The sequence below is a fragment of the Muscardinus avellanarius genome (assembly GCF_963383645.1).
Source record: "Muscardinus avellanarius genome assembly, chromosome: 1".
Taxonomy (NCBI): Eukaryota; Metazoa; Chordata; class Mammalia; order Rodentia; family Gliridae; genus Muscardinus; species Muscardinus avellanarius.
Genome location: NC_137786.1, coordinates 232673084 through 232687311, shown reverse-complemented (window position 1 = coordinate 232687311; position 14228 = coordinate 232673084). Strand labels below are relative to the sequence as shown.

The 14228-nt window shown below is 55.2% G+C and overlaps 2 protein-coding genes across 5 annotated transcripts; one reads left to right on the top strand and one right to left on the bottom strand.

Annotated features, from left to right (window-relative positions):
• Positions 1-2128: 2128 nt before the first annotated feature.
• Positions 2129-10973, top strand: FOSL1 (FOS like 1, AP-1 transcription factor subunit; the record flags this gene model as incomplete). Of its 4 annotated transcripts, XM_080698709.1 has the most annotated exons (4): positions 2129-2224; positions 7163-7360; positions 10148-10255; positions 10554-10973. In XM_080698709.1, 4 exons carry the CDS (start codon positions 2129-2131, stop codon positions 10971-10973), a joined length of 822 nt encoding a protein of 273 aa, XP_080554835.1. The 4 variants fall into 4 exon arrangements, with proteins under 4 accessions (XP_080554835.1, XP_080554837.1, XP_080554836.1 ...); XM_080698711.1 differs by lacking the exon at positions 7163-7360; XM_080698710.1 differs by lacking the exon at positions 10148-10255.
• A 1472-nt stretch (positions 10974-12445) lies between these two features.
• On the bottom strand, positions 12446-13051 carry CCDC85B (coiled-coil domain containing 85B; the record flags this gene model as incomplete). Its single annotated transcript, XM_080706201.1, has 1 exon — positions 12446-13051. The coding sequence occupies one exon, from the start codon at positions 13049-13051 to the stop codon at positions 12446-12448; it is 606 nt and encodes a 201-aa protein (XP_080562327.1).
• Between the last annotated feature and the right edge of the window lie 1177 nt (positions 13052-14228).

Below are 14228 nucleotides of genomic sequence, written 5' to 3'. Positions count from 1 at the left end.
TCTGGGCCCTCTTTGCTCTCTCGGAACCTCAGTGTTCTCCTCTACAAAATGGGAGGAATCCCAGCATTCGGGAGGCTGAGACAGGAGGATCGCAGTTTGCACCAGCCTCAGCTACTTAGTGAGGCCCTTTGCAACTCAGTGAGACCCTGTTTCAAAATAAAGAATAAAAAAAAAAATAGGGCTGGGGGTGTAGCTCGGAGGTACCATAGGTTCCATGCCCCTGGATTCTATCCCCAGTACTGTAAAAATAAATAAATAAATAAATAAAATAAAATAAAATAAAATGGTAGGAAGCTGCTGGGGTTGGTGACACACGCTTATAATCCCAGCATTTGGAAAGCTGAGACCAGAGGATTGCAGTTTGCTGACAGTCTCAGCTACTTAGAGACCCTTTACAACTCAGTGAGACCCTGTTTCAAAAATAAAAAGACTAAAAAAATAGGGCTGGTGGTGTAGCTCAGAGGTATAATGCCCCTGAGTTCCATTCCCCCCCAAAAAAGGGAGGAGGCAGAGGAGGATTTGGGATACTTCTCTCAGCACTGATGCCCTGCAGGGGTGGAGCCCTCACCCTGCCACCATCCTCAGCCACTCACTCAGTAAACTTGGGTAACGCATTTCGACCACTCCTGCCTCAGTTTACCTATCTCTAAAATGGGCTGCTGGTGGTATTTACCTCCCCAGCACACTTGGCCAGAGCCTCACATTCCCTTTGACATACTCCACGGCTGGTGACACACGGTCCCAGAGCAGCTCTTAATGTCAAGAAGTTATTGTCTATTAGTCCTCAGAACACCTGTGAACCCACAGCTGGCTCCCACTGCTTGTACGGGCTCTGAATTAGAAACTCGCTATAGCTCCTGAGATTATCCTGGGCAACACCACTCTATTGCACTATAGCCATGTGCGGTTCCGAGAATCACCTCATTAAAACTGTAAGCCAGCCGGCGTGATGACGCATGCCTTTGATTCTCCATGCTCAGAAGGCTGAGAGAGGAGAATCCTAAGTTTGAGCATGGCCTCAGCTAGTAATCAGACCCTCATTGACATAGAGAGATCCTGTTCCAAAATAAAAATTAAAAAAATAGGTCTATATAGCAGGGTGGGGTGGCACTCGCTCATAATCCCTTGGGAGGCTGAGACAGGAGGATCTCACAGGTTCGAAGCCAGCCTCGGCTACTTAGTGAGGCTCTCGGCAACTTAGTGAGACCCTGTTTCCAAATAAAATATAAAATAGGTCTGGGAGTATAGCCCGGAGGTAGAAAAGCCCTTGGGTTCCACCCCCAGTACCACCAAAAAAAAAAAAAAAAAAAGGTCTACACGTGTAGCTGGGAGGTAAAATGCCTCTGGGGCTCAATCCCCAGTAACACACACACACACACACACACACACACACACACACACACACGAGTTGTAAAGCAGCCAGGCATGGTAGCTCACATCTGTAATCCTAGTACAACTTAGAGAAATTCTGTTTCCAAATGAGACACAGACAGACAGAGACTGGTGTTGTAGAATGCCCCAGGTCCAATCCTTAGCACAAAAAAAAAAAAAAAAAAAGGAAAAGAAAGAAAGAAAAAGAAAGAAAAAGAAAGAAAGAAAGAAAGGAGACACCAATTTTGTAACCGGGCTTTGTCATTTATTTACTTTTGAATACAGTTGAAGCCTTACACAACCTCTGCCGAGGGGCTTCGAGGCAGGACTGCGAAGCCTTGGGTAACACTTTCCACGGTTCCTGGCACGATTAAACAAGCACCCGGTGAATACTAGCAATAGTGACAACAGTCCACCACGTTCCTAATTCGCTCACAGTTGCCGACAGCCCCCACCTCCGTCACGGCGACCCCCGCGCGGCTCCTCGGCGCGGCGGGCCGGGGTCTCCAGCCCCGGGCTCGCGGGCCGGGCGGGCCGCGCAGGTGCGCCGGGGAATCCTGCACCTGGGCGCGGCGAGGAAGTCGCTCCATGTATGGGCAGCGACGTCAGGGGGCCCGGGCACCGCTGCGGGCGGCGTCGGGGTGGGCGGCAGCGCCCCCGCCCCGCCGCCCCGGCGGATCCGCCCCAGGACTTTTCATTCATAAAAAGAAAAGGCTGCGCGAGGCGCGCGTGAGTCAGAGCGCGGAGCCGGCCGGGCATGTACCGCGACTTCGGGGAGCCGGGCCCGGGCGCGGGGGCCGGGGGCGCGTACGGCGGGCCCGCGCAGCCCCCCGCCGCCGCCGCCGCGCCGCAGGTGAGTCGGGGTCCCGGGAGGCGGGCTGCCCCGCGACCGCCCGGTCCGCCGTCCACCGCGTGTCCGCGGGCCTCGGCCGCGCCCCGACGGGGCAGCGGCGCGGTCCCCCGGGCCGGGGTGAATGCTGGACCCGGTCCGGCGGTGGCGGAGCTGCCCCTTCGGGGGAGGGAGGGCGGACCCGGGAGAAGCCATCCTGGACGGAGTGGGCTCCTGTCCGTGGCCGTCCGAGTGCCCGTCCGTGCGCCCATCGCCCTCGGCCCGGGTCCCATCCCTGGTGGGCTCCGGGAGGCCGGCCCTGGCACCCTGCCCCGTGGGCGCCCCCCGCCCGCGCCCCTCGGCACCCAAAGGCGGGCGGGCCGCGCTGCAGGTGCCGCTTCCTGTCGGGGGCGCAGCACGTGTCTCCAGGGGGGCCGGAGCGGTCCGTTCCGCCGAGTCACGGCGGCCGACTCACGGGGCTGAGTCACCGCGGACGCCCCTCCCTTCCTGGCCCGACGACGCGGGAGCGGGACGCGCCGCTGGGGAGGCCGGGGCCCCCCACCCGCCTGCCTGTGGGCACCCCGGACGGCGGGACGGACGCGCGGCCGGGGCCCCCTGCAGGGCCCGAGCAGCGCCCTCCGCAGCCGAGCCCGAGCCCGGGCCAACCCGCCCCTTAGGTTTCTGGCTGAACGGGAGGATCGCAGGTCACAGCTGGAGATAGCCCGGTGCCAGCGCTGTGGGCTTTCCACCTCACCTGCCGTAACGCAGGGACGCTAAAAACCCATACTTTAAAGAATCCACTAGTATTTTGTGCCATCTTTTCTTTTCCTTCCTTCCTTCCTTCCTTCCTTCCTTCCTTCCTTGTTCCTCCTCCTCCTCCTCCTCCTCCTCCTCCTCCTCCTCCTCCTCCTCTTCATCTTTTCTGGTGGTACTGAGACTGAGGATGGAAACCAGGGCATTCTACCTCCAGTCTACACCCCAGCCCTGTTATTTAGTGTGTGTGTGTGTGTGTGTGTGTGTGTGTGTGTGTGTGTGTGTGTGGTGTTGCTGGGGACTGAACCCAAGGGCATTCTACCTCTGAGCTACACCTCCAGCCCTTATTCTACTCTATTTATTTATTTATTTATTTATTTATTTATTTATTTATTTATTTATATTTAGTGATACTGGGGGTGTTACCCAGGGGCATTCTACCTTTGAGCTACACGCCCAGCCCTTTTTTTTTTTTTTTTTTTTGGTGGTACAGGGGGTGGAACCCAGGGGCTTTTCCACCTCCAGGCTATACTCCCAGACCTATTTTATACTTTATTTGGAAACAGGGTCTCACTAAATTGCTGAGAGCCTCACTCAGTAGCTGAGGCTGGCCTTGAGCCTGTGCGATTCTCCTGTCTCAGTCTCCCAAGCACTGGGGTTACAAACATGTGCCACCATGCCCAGCCCCGGCCCTATTTTTTATTCTTTATTTTGAAACAGGGTCTCACCGAGTTGCAAAGGGCCTCACTAAGTAGCTGAGGCTGGCTGCGAACCTGGATCCTCCTGACTCAGCCTCCCAAATGCTGGGATTACAAGCATGCAAAACCATATCTGGCTTTATTTTTTATTTGGAAATCAGAGTCTCACCAATTTGCTGACAGCCTTACTAAGCTTCTGAGGCTGACCTTGATTCTGCAGCCCTCTGGTCTCAGCCTCCCAAGTACTGCAGTTACAGGCATGCCACCATGCCCAGCTTTTTTTTTTTTTTTTTTTTTTTTTTCAGGCCTGGGGATAGAAGCCAGGGACATTTGACCTCCGAGTTACACCACCTGCCCTATTTTTTATTCTTTACATTGAAAAAGGGTCTCACTAAGTTGCGGAGGGCCTCACTAAGTAGCTGAGGATGTTTGCAAACTGTGATCCTCCAGTCTCAGCCTCCAGAATGGTGAGATTATAAGTGTGCGCCACCACGTCTGGCTTTTTTTTTTTTTTAACGGGTCTGGGGATGGAACCCAGGGGCATTTGACCTCCAAGCTACACCCCCTGCCCTATTTTTTATTCTTTATTTTGAAACCGGGTCTCACTGAGTTGCAGAGGGCTTCACTAACTATCTGAGGCTGTCCGCGAACCGGGAACCTCCAGTCACAGCCTCCCGAATGCTGGGATTACAAGCGTGCGCCACCACGCCTGGCTTGTCACTAAATTTTTTAAACTGCCAATTAAACCATGATTTCAGAGCTGTTAAAGTTCTACTTCTTAGCAAAAATGAAATGCTGTTATCTCCATCTATAATAATACTACAAAATGAGAGCTGGGCACTGTGGCATACACCTAAAATCCCAGAATTTGAGAGAGGCTGAGATATGAGGAGAGACCAGCGTCAGCAACTTAGTGAGACCCTGTTTCAAAATAAAAAGGGCTGGGGGTGTAGCTCAGAGGTAGAATGCCAATGGATTCCATCCCTAGTACAAAAAAAAAAAGTAATCCTGGGATGGTGGCACACACCTGTAATCCTAGTACTTGGGAGGCAGAGACAGGAGGATTAGAGTTTTTTTGTTGTTGTTGTTTCATTTTTTTTTATTTTTTTGGTGGTACTGGGGTTCCTGGAAGCCCTTCTACCTCCGGGCTACACTCCCAAACCTATTTTTACATATTTTTTTTATTTGGAAACAGCGTCTCTTAAGCCAGCGGCGCTGGCTTCGAACCTGCGCCATCCTCCTGTCTCTGCTCCCAAGCGCGGGGATTACAAGCGTGCGCCACCACGCCTGGCTGGATTACAGGTTTGAGGACAGTCTTAGCAAGTAATGAAATTCTCAGCTACCTAGTAAGACCCTGTTTCAAAATTAAAAAAAAAATATATAGGGCTGAGAGTGTAGAATCCCCAGTGCCACACACAAAAATATAAAATAAATAAACAAAAAGAGGAAGCAGAGACTCATTGAGGTCAAATAACTTAACCGGAATCACAGTCAGTAAGTGGCTGAGCTGTGATCTGAACTACGCACTAGGCAGGATGAGCCGGGCGTGGTGGCGCACGCTTGTAATCCCAGCATTTGGGAGGCGGAGACAGGAGGATCTGGGTTTGTGGACAGCTTCAGCTACTTAGTGAGGCCCTTTGCAACTCAGTGAGACCCTGTTTCAAAATAAAGAGTAAAAACAGGGCTGGGGGTATAGCTCAGAGGTAGAATGCCCCGGGTTCTGTCTCTAGTACCGCAAAATAAATAAATAAATAAATAAGTAAATAGACAGGATGCCTTCCAAGCTGTGGCTCTTCCCATCACGGCCCCTCTGCACTGGGAACTTGCCACTCAACAGAGTCGCTCACATTCTCTCACCTGATTCTCACAGCTCCCCTGGGAGCTAGGAGCTGTAATGATCTTCTTTGTGCAGATTGGTGCAGGAGCGGGTAAAAGCCCAGACACCTGGGCTCAAATCCCACTTCCTGCTTATTGCCTGTGTGTCTGTGGACAACTGTTCTCCTGTCTGAAAATGAAGATACTATTGTCCCAACTCAGTGAGTCACTCTTTGTAACGTGGGCAGTTCACACTTGATAATTAGCTCTGAGGAGGAGCGACCAGCAGAGTTGACATGACCTGCCCAAAGGCCTGCAGTTTTGGTGTTTTTTGTTTGTTTGTTTGTTTGTTTTTTTGGCGGTACTGGGTAGGGGCATTCTACCTCCGAGCTACATCACCTCCAGCCTTATTTTTTGGAAACAGGGTCTCACTGAGTTGCAGAGGGCCTCACTAAGTAGCTGAGACTGTCTGAGAACCGTGATCCTCCTGTCTCAGCCTCCCAAATGCTGGGATTACAAGTGTGTGTCACCACACCCAGCTTCCTTTTTTTTTTTTTTTTTTTGCGTACTGGGGATGGAACCCAGGGCATTGTACCTTCCAGCCACACACCTCCAGCCCTATTTTTTTAGTCTTTTAATTTTGAAACAGGGTCTGAGTTGCAAATGGCCTAAGTAGCTGAGGTTGTCCGAGAACTGGCATCTTCAGGGCTCAGCTTCCCAAATGCTGGGACTACAAGCGTGTACCACCACGCCTGGCTTCTATTTTTTTTCTTTATTTATTTTTTTCTTTTCTTTTTTCGGTACTGGGGATGGAACCCAGGGGCATTCTACCTTCGAGCTATACCCCCAGCCCTATTTTTTATCCTTTATTTTGAAACAGGGTTTCATGGAGTTCCAAAGGGCCTCACTAAGTAATAGCCGAGGCTGTCCTCTAACTGCGATCCTCCCATCTCAGCCTCCCAAATGCTGGGATTACAACCGTGGGACACCATGCCCGGCTTTTTTTTTTTTTTTTTTTTTTTTTTTTGGTGGTACTGGGGGTTCCTGGAAACCCTTCTACCTCCGGGCTACACTCCCAGACACCTATTTTTTATATTTTTATTTGGAAACAGGACCAGCAAGGCTGGCTTCAAACCTGTGTGATCCTCCTGTCTCCGCCTCCCAAGCGCAGGGATTACAATCGTGGGCCACTTTCTTTATTTTGAAACAGGGTTGCAAAGGGCCTCACTAAATAGCTGAGGCTGTCTGCAAACCGCAATCCTCCTTTCTCAGCCTCCCAAATGCTGGGATTACAAGTGTGCGCTACCATGACTGGCTCCTGGCTTCCTATTTTTTATTCTTTATTTTGAAACAGGGTCTCACTGAGTTGGAAAGGGCCTCACTTAGTAGTTGAGGCTGGCTGCAAACCACAATCCTCCTGTCTCAGCCTCCCCAGTGCTGGGATTACAAGTGTGCACCACCGTGCCTGGCTGGGCTCACAGGTCTTAAACACTGATTCTCCAGGTCGGCTTCTCTGATTACCAAACTGTGCTTCTCTGATTACCAAACTGCGCTCTTTCTGGCCTCCTGGAACCAGTACCTGCATTGGGAGTGACATCAACATGGCCTCTGTCCCCTGGAAGCCCCTCCGTCCACACAGACCTCATCCCTGACCTTCCCTCCCTTCCCTTCTGACCCTCCATTTGTTATTTCTCAGAAGTTTCATCTGGTGCCGAGCATTGATGCTGTGAGCGGCAGCCACGAATTGCAGTGGATGGTACAGCCTCATTTCCTGGGGCCCAGCAGCTACCCCAGGCCTCTGGCCTACCCTCAGTACAGCCCCCCGCAGCCCCGGCCAGGCGTCATCCGTGCCCTTGGGCCACCTCCAGGCGTACGTCGCCGGCCCTGTGAACAGGTAAGGAGCTGAGGTGTTGGCCCAGGTCTGATTGTCCGCAGAGGTGAGAGGGCGCAGGCAGGCTCACAAGGGGAAGGTCGGGCCACTGGAGTCCCAGGGAGGGAGTCCCACGGGAGGTCCCGAGGGCAAAAGGATCATTTCTGGAGCAGGGAAAGCTTCCTAGAGAAGTCCGAGCGTTAGTCTAGGAGAGAGAAGAAAAGGCCATTTCAGATACAGGAGATGTCAAGAGGAAGAGTGGGAGTGGAGGAGTCAGACATGGTATGCCCGTAATCCCGGTATTTGGGAGGCTGAGACAGGAGGGTCACAGGTTCAAGGCCAGCCTCAACAATTTAGGGAGACCCTAGGCAACTGAGACCCTATATAAAATAAGAATAAAATAAAATAGGGTTGGGGGTATATCTTAGAGGTAGAATGCCCCTGGCTTTGTTCACACACACACACACACACACACACACACACGCATGCACACGCACACAGTGGGATGGAAGGTGTGTGGAGGGCAGGGCAGGAGGGTCATGCTGTAGCTGGGGAGAGAGCAGGACAGGCTCCTTCACCTGCCTCTGCATCTGTTTCCCTATTTCATTTGATTCCCCACAAAACCCCTCTGGGGAATTACTTTATTTTTTGGTGTTTTTATTAAATCTCTTTTTTCTTGAGGTACCGAGGATGGAGCCCAGGGGCACTGTACCTCCATGCTACACCCCCAACCTGATTTTTTAGTCTTTTTAATTTAATTTTGTTTTGTTTTTTTGTTTTTGTTTTTGCTTTTTGGTAGTACTGGGGTTCCTGGAAGCCCTTCTACCTCCCGGCCACACTCCCTATTTTTTTTTTTGGAAACAGGGTCTCTTAAGCCAGATGAGGCTGGTTTCGAACCTGTGCGATCCTCCCGTCTCTGCCTCCCAAGCCCAGGGATTACAAGCGTGCACCATCACGACCGGCGTCTTTTTACTTTTGAAACAGGGTTTCAAAAGCACCTTGCTAAGTAGCTGAGGCTGGCTTTGAACTTGCACGATCCTCCTGTCTCCGCCTCCCAAGCGCTGGGATTACAAGCGTGCGCCACCACGCCTGGCTTTGCCTGGCCATTTAAACCTTTTCTTTTTCCATCTTCCAGCCAAGGAAATGAAGGCAGAGAGTAGTCACTAGCCCCAAATCACACAAGTGGTAAATCGTGAGAGACAGGTGTGCGCAGCTTCAAAGTCAGATCTTAGCCGCTGAGCAACACCGTCTCACTGGGCGCTCACAGAAGGCTCCAGGCACAGGGAACCGAGAACTCTCACCTTCCCCAAATAAATGAATGAGACATGAGGCTGTCTAAGGGGGGGCCTCTCCTCCCTCTCCCTGGGGAGTTTTGGTATATGAGACTATAGTGTGTGGGGGGGTCCACCTTAAAAAGCTTGCTCTGCTCGCAGGGCAGAGAGGACCGGGAGGGGGGTGGGTAGAACACTGGGAGAGATGAGATTGACCAGAGGTGGGTGTCCCAGAAACGATGGCTGGCCTTCATGACCAGCTGGAGAAGGGGAATAGGGTGTGAGCCACGGTGGCAGGACAAAGGTAACCCCTCCGAGGCTTCCTTCAGCCCTGATCAGAGAGTGTGATTCTTTGGTCCTGGATAGTACAGGGTTGGGGCTGTGACTCATGGATGGAGTCCCCCAGGGGGAAGTGGCCTCCATCAGCTGGCCTCTCCCTCAACTTAAACAGAATGAGTAGAGCCGAGCGTGGTGGCGCACGCTTGTAATCCCCGCGCTTGGGAGGCTGAGACAGGAGGATCACATAGGTTCAAAGCCAGCCTCAGCAACTTAGTGAGACCTTGTTTCCAAGTAAAATATAAAATAGGTCTGGGAGTATAGCCCGGAGGTAGAAGGTCCTTGGGTTGCACCCCCAGCACCAAAATAAATAAATAAATAAATAAAAATAAACAGAATGAGTAGATATTCATTCTTATTTATTCTTGCTCTGGGACTTAAACAAGTTATTCATCCTCCCTGAGCTTCAGCTCCTCACATGGGAAATTCATTAAGAATCTATGTAGGGGCTGGGAGCCCGGCTCAGTGCCACACACTTGTAATCCCAGTACTTGAGAGGCTGAGACAGGAGGATTGCAGGTTTGAGGCCAGCCTCAGCAATTTAGCAAGGCCCTCAGCAACTTGGTGAGACCCGTTTCAAAATAAAGAATAAAAAATTGGGCTGGGAGAGTGGAGCTCAGAGGTAGAATGCCCCGGGGTTCTATCCCTATATCACAAAAAAGGGTGCCTGGGGGGTGTAGCTTGGTAGAATGGCCCTGGGTTCAATCCTCAACACTCCACACGTGTCCCTCCCCACCATCGATGTAGGGGCTGGGTCGTAGTTCAGTCTTAGAGCGTTGGCCTGGCGTGCAGAGGTGGGGTTCAACCTCCATCTCCAAAGGTGGACCCCACAAAGCTATGTAACGTGCTTGGTTAGCACATAACAGGCTCCCAGTGAACTGCAAATTACTCAGCGGTACTCCTGGGTCCCTCTTAATGCTCACACCTGTGGAGGAAGAGATTTGGTTTCCCAGAGACCCCTGAAGGGTGCGGGTCCTGCGGAAAGAGAGAACCCGCCCCAGGGGTTCAGAGGAGGAGAAGCCACTGCTGGCTGGAAAAGGGAAAGCTTGCTAGAGCTGGGCTTATCCGAGACCTGGGAGACTTGCGGGAAGAACCGGGCTGTAAAGCCAGCTGGGAGGAGACCCGGCCGCTTGGAGCGCCGCGGTCCCAAGCTCGGGGCGGCCGGGGGCCTGGGGTCCGCTCACCGCCGCCATCCCACCCCCAGGTCAGCCCCGAGGAGGAGGAGCGCCGCCGAGTGAGGCGCGAGCGCAACAAACTGGCCGCGGCCAAGTGCAGGAACCGGAGGAAGGAGCTGACCGACTTCCTGCAGGCGGTGAGCCCGGCGGGCGAGGGGCTCCCGGCCGCGCCCCCCACCTGCTGCGGAGAGGACGGGGCGGGCGACCCAAACCGAGCTGCAGCGCAGCCCGACCCGCAGCAGGGCTCAGCTGACAACTAGGGGCCGTCTCCTCCCAAGAAGCCCCGGGGCTGCCGGGAGTCGGGCCCATCTTCCCCCAGGGGCTCATGGGAGTTGCAGTCCAGGCTTGCCGGGGCCGCTCAACCCCCGCCCCCCACCGAAGGCTTCCAGGTCTTTGGCCCTCATCTTCCCCGACTCTTCTCCTCGCCCTCTCTAGGAGACCGACAAATTGGAGGATGAGAAATCCGGGCTGCAGCGAGAGATTGAGGAGCTGCAGAAGCAGAAGGAGCGCCTGGAGCTGGTTCTGGAAGCCCACCGCCCCATCTGCAAAATCCCGGAGGGAGAGAAGGCGAGGGACACAGGCGGCACTAGCAGTACCAGCGGCACCGGCAGCCCACCGGCCCCCTGCCGCCCTGTACCTTGTATCTCCCTTTCCCCGGGGCCTGTGCTTGAACCCGAAGCACTGCACACCCCCACACTCATGACCACACCCTCCCTGACCCCTTTTACCCCCAGCCTGGTCTTTACCTATCCCAGCACCCCCGAGCCCTGTTCCTCAGCTCACCGAAGGAGCAGCAGCAGCAGTGGGGACCCATCTTCCGACCCCCTGGGCTCCCCCACTCTCCTTGCCTTGTGAACCCGGCCCCCACCCCACCCCTGCAGGTGTTATCCTCGCCAACAGCTCCCTTCCCCCCAGGAGTCCAGCTGGCCTGGACCACGTCCCATGCCCAACGCCAGCAGGCTCTTCTCCACCCCTCCACATGAGACTGAGCCTTGCAGCAGAGGCAGCGTGTGGTCACCCAAACTGCCCACTTTTTTTTTTTTTCTCGAGAGCTGGCCTCTCCATCACAAGTTGCATGAAAACATTTCCCATTTGTGTGGAGCCCAGAGACTCTGTAGATGCTTAAAGGTCCTCTGAGCCCCAACCCTTTCCAGACCACTCCCATGCCCCAATACTCTGCCATCCACCTAGCCCGAACCCCTGACAGAAGGTGCGGTTGTACCAGCCTAGAACACTAACTCACCCAGCCCCACTGGCAGCAGCACCAGGTGACTGGACCAGGATGTTCTGCCAGCCCCTCCCGAGTGGCACAGCTCAGGAGGTGCCAGAGGCCTCTGTGATGAGCGAACCTGAAGACTCCAGCCCTGAGAAGCCTTTAGCTCCAAAGAACCTAAGCCTCCACCCACCATGATAGCTGCTGCTATTTATTTTCCTAAAGAGAGTATTTTTATACAGACCTGCCACATGCAATAAAAGCCTTGAAGCTCTGGCCTGGGTGTCTGGTTGGGCCCAGAGGCTTTCAAAGGGAGGCCATTTGGAGCCAGAAGCCCTAGGTTCCAGCCTCAGCTCCTCATGTACTGGTGGCCTTGGACGGATTCTGCCGTATTTTTTGGACCTCAATTGTCTTCTCTGACAAATAGGACTACATCTGCTCTGCCTCATCTCCAGGATCTAGAGAATGATTGGAGCAACCCGAAAACTGAAGATTATCATCCTTCTGGCAGGGACCCAGGTGCCCTTGGCGTGCCGCAGGAGGCGCTGTTAGGCCCCGTCCACTCTCAGAGGAGGCGGCCGAGTGGGTTCTAGGCGCCCAACACCTGCTTCCTGCCCCATTGTCTTGGACAGGAAGGAGCCGGGAAGGGAACCGGAGCCACTTCAGGGGCCGGATTACGGCTTATCCTGGTGCCCGAAGGGGGAGGCAGTGGCTTACCACCGTCCTGCATCCCACCCCGGGCTCGAGGTAATGGGGCAGTCAGCCACCTTAGTTCTGCAGTCCCTCCGATGGATACGGCACCCCATCTCAGCGTTCCCTCCCTCACCCCAATCCCGGCGAGTCTCAGACAGAGGCTGCCCAGGCTTCAGGCTCCGCTTCCGTCCGGGTTTATTAGTTCCCACCCAACCCCCAGCAAGTCCCTCCGCTCCAGTCCCCCTGCTGTCCCGCCAGCGAGAGCGAGGGGCCCTCCTCAGTGCCAGGGCTTCCTTCTCAGTCCATGCCAGCGGCCCCTGGTACGCAGCCGGAGCTGCGTCCAGGTCCGGCGGCAGTCTACAGCGGTCCGGGCGCACGGGGAGCAATCCTGGAGGGCGTCCGCGTGGAAGCAGCAGCAGCCTCAGTCATCTGGGGAGCAGGCCAGGGGCAACTGGTCAGGACTGCCCACGCTGCCGGTGCTGGAGCTTCCGTCGCCCAGGTCGCGGGGTCCGCAGGGGGGCAGGGCGAGCTCGGGTGTCGGCCCGGCGCCTGAGCCCCCCGCGCCGCTGGGGCCGCGGGGGCCCCACTCCTCGCCCAGCGCCAGGCAGAGCTCCTTAAGCGCCAGATTCTCCCGCAGCAGCTCCTCCTGGCGGCCCTCCAGCTCGGCGAGCTTCTGCCAACAGCCGCCCAGGTCCTCGCGCACCGCCCGGGATGCTTGGGTCCCGAAGAGCTGCCACTGGCGCGCGGCCCGCCGCCCGCGCTGGCGCTCCGAGTCCAGGAAGCAGCAGAGATCGCGCAGCTCCCGGTTCTCGGCCTGCAGCCGCCGGTTCAGCTGCTTGAGCTCGCGGATCTCGCCCAGGTGACCCTGCAGCTGCCGGTTCACCTCCTGCATGAGGCGGCCGCGCTGCACCAACGCCGCCAGGCGCGCCGCCTCCTCTCGCCGCAGTCGCCGCACCAGCTCCTCCTTGCCCAGCGCCGCCATCTCCTCATCCGTCAGCTCCTCCAGGCCGCCTGCCTCGGCCTCCATGGCTGGTCAGGCCACTGGAGCATCGCCCGCCCGCCGTCGCGGCCCAGGAGCCCCAGGTCGGGCCGGGCGCCGCGCGGGCTCGGGCTCGGCGGGCAGCGGGCAGTGGCGGAGGAAGCGTAGGCTGCAGCGGCCACCCGAGGGCGGGCACGCGGCGGAGCGCGCGCGGGGCGGGGCCGCGTGACGTTACCGAAGGACAGCCAATGAGGACGCCTCTCGGAAAGGGGCGGGGCCTGAGCGCGGAGCGCCGGGCCCCGCCCCCTCCAGCCCCGGTCTCTAGACCCCCGCATCTCAGGGGAACCGCGTCCTGCCCATCTGCGCCAGTCTCAATCCAACTTGGAGGCGTATCTTACTTCCAAGTTCCGGATCTATTCAATTCGAACATCTCGGCTCCTTCTGAAAACCAAGATGAGGACGTCCACCCCTGACTCATGCCCAACCTTCCTCAGAACTCAGAACGGCTGGTTTTCCTGCCCCTCCGGCCTCTCTGGTCCAACTGAGTCTCGGCTCACTGCGGCATCACTGCCAGGTCCTTCGGACTCCTGAGTCCAGACGTCCTGGCTCATTAGCAGCCGACCCTCCCTCCCAGGGAGTGTTTCCTGCTGGGAGTTGGGACATCCGAGGGTTCATTTGCCCAATAAACCTTTATTGTGTGTGAGGCCCACGCAGAAATAAACTTGACTAAGATGCTGATCTTGACCTCAAAAAAACCGCAATCTGGCAGATCGTGCCACATAAGAAGCAAATGGCGGAGGGCTGGGAGTATGGCTCAGTGGTAAGGCGCTTGCCTAGAATGCAGTAGGTGCTGTGTTTATTCACAGCACCAAAATGCAAACGAAAAATGGAGAAGCGTAGGAAGTCTCAGGGACCCCTGAAAGGTTTCCCAAAAGATATCCGAGGAGCCCCGAAAAATGCATAGGACTTCGCCAAGTCAAGAGAAAACGGTGTGAGGAAGAAAGAATAGTGTAGTAAAAGACAGTGGTGCCCGAAACAGCCTATCTGCTTTAGGAACAATGAGAGTAATTTGATCTTTTAAAAAAGACAAATGTGAAGCCGGGCGTGGTGACGCAAGCTTGTAATCCCAGCATTCAGGAGGTTGAAAAGGGTTCGAAGCCAGCCTCAGCTACTTAGGCTCTCAGCAACTTAGTGAGACCCTGTTTCCAAATAAAATATAAAAAAA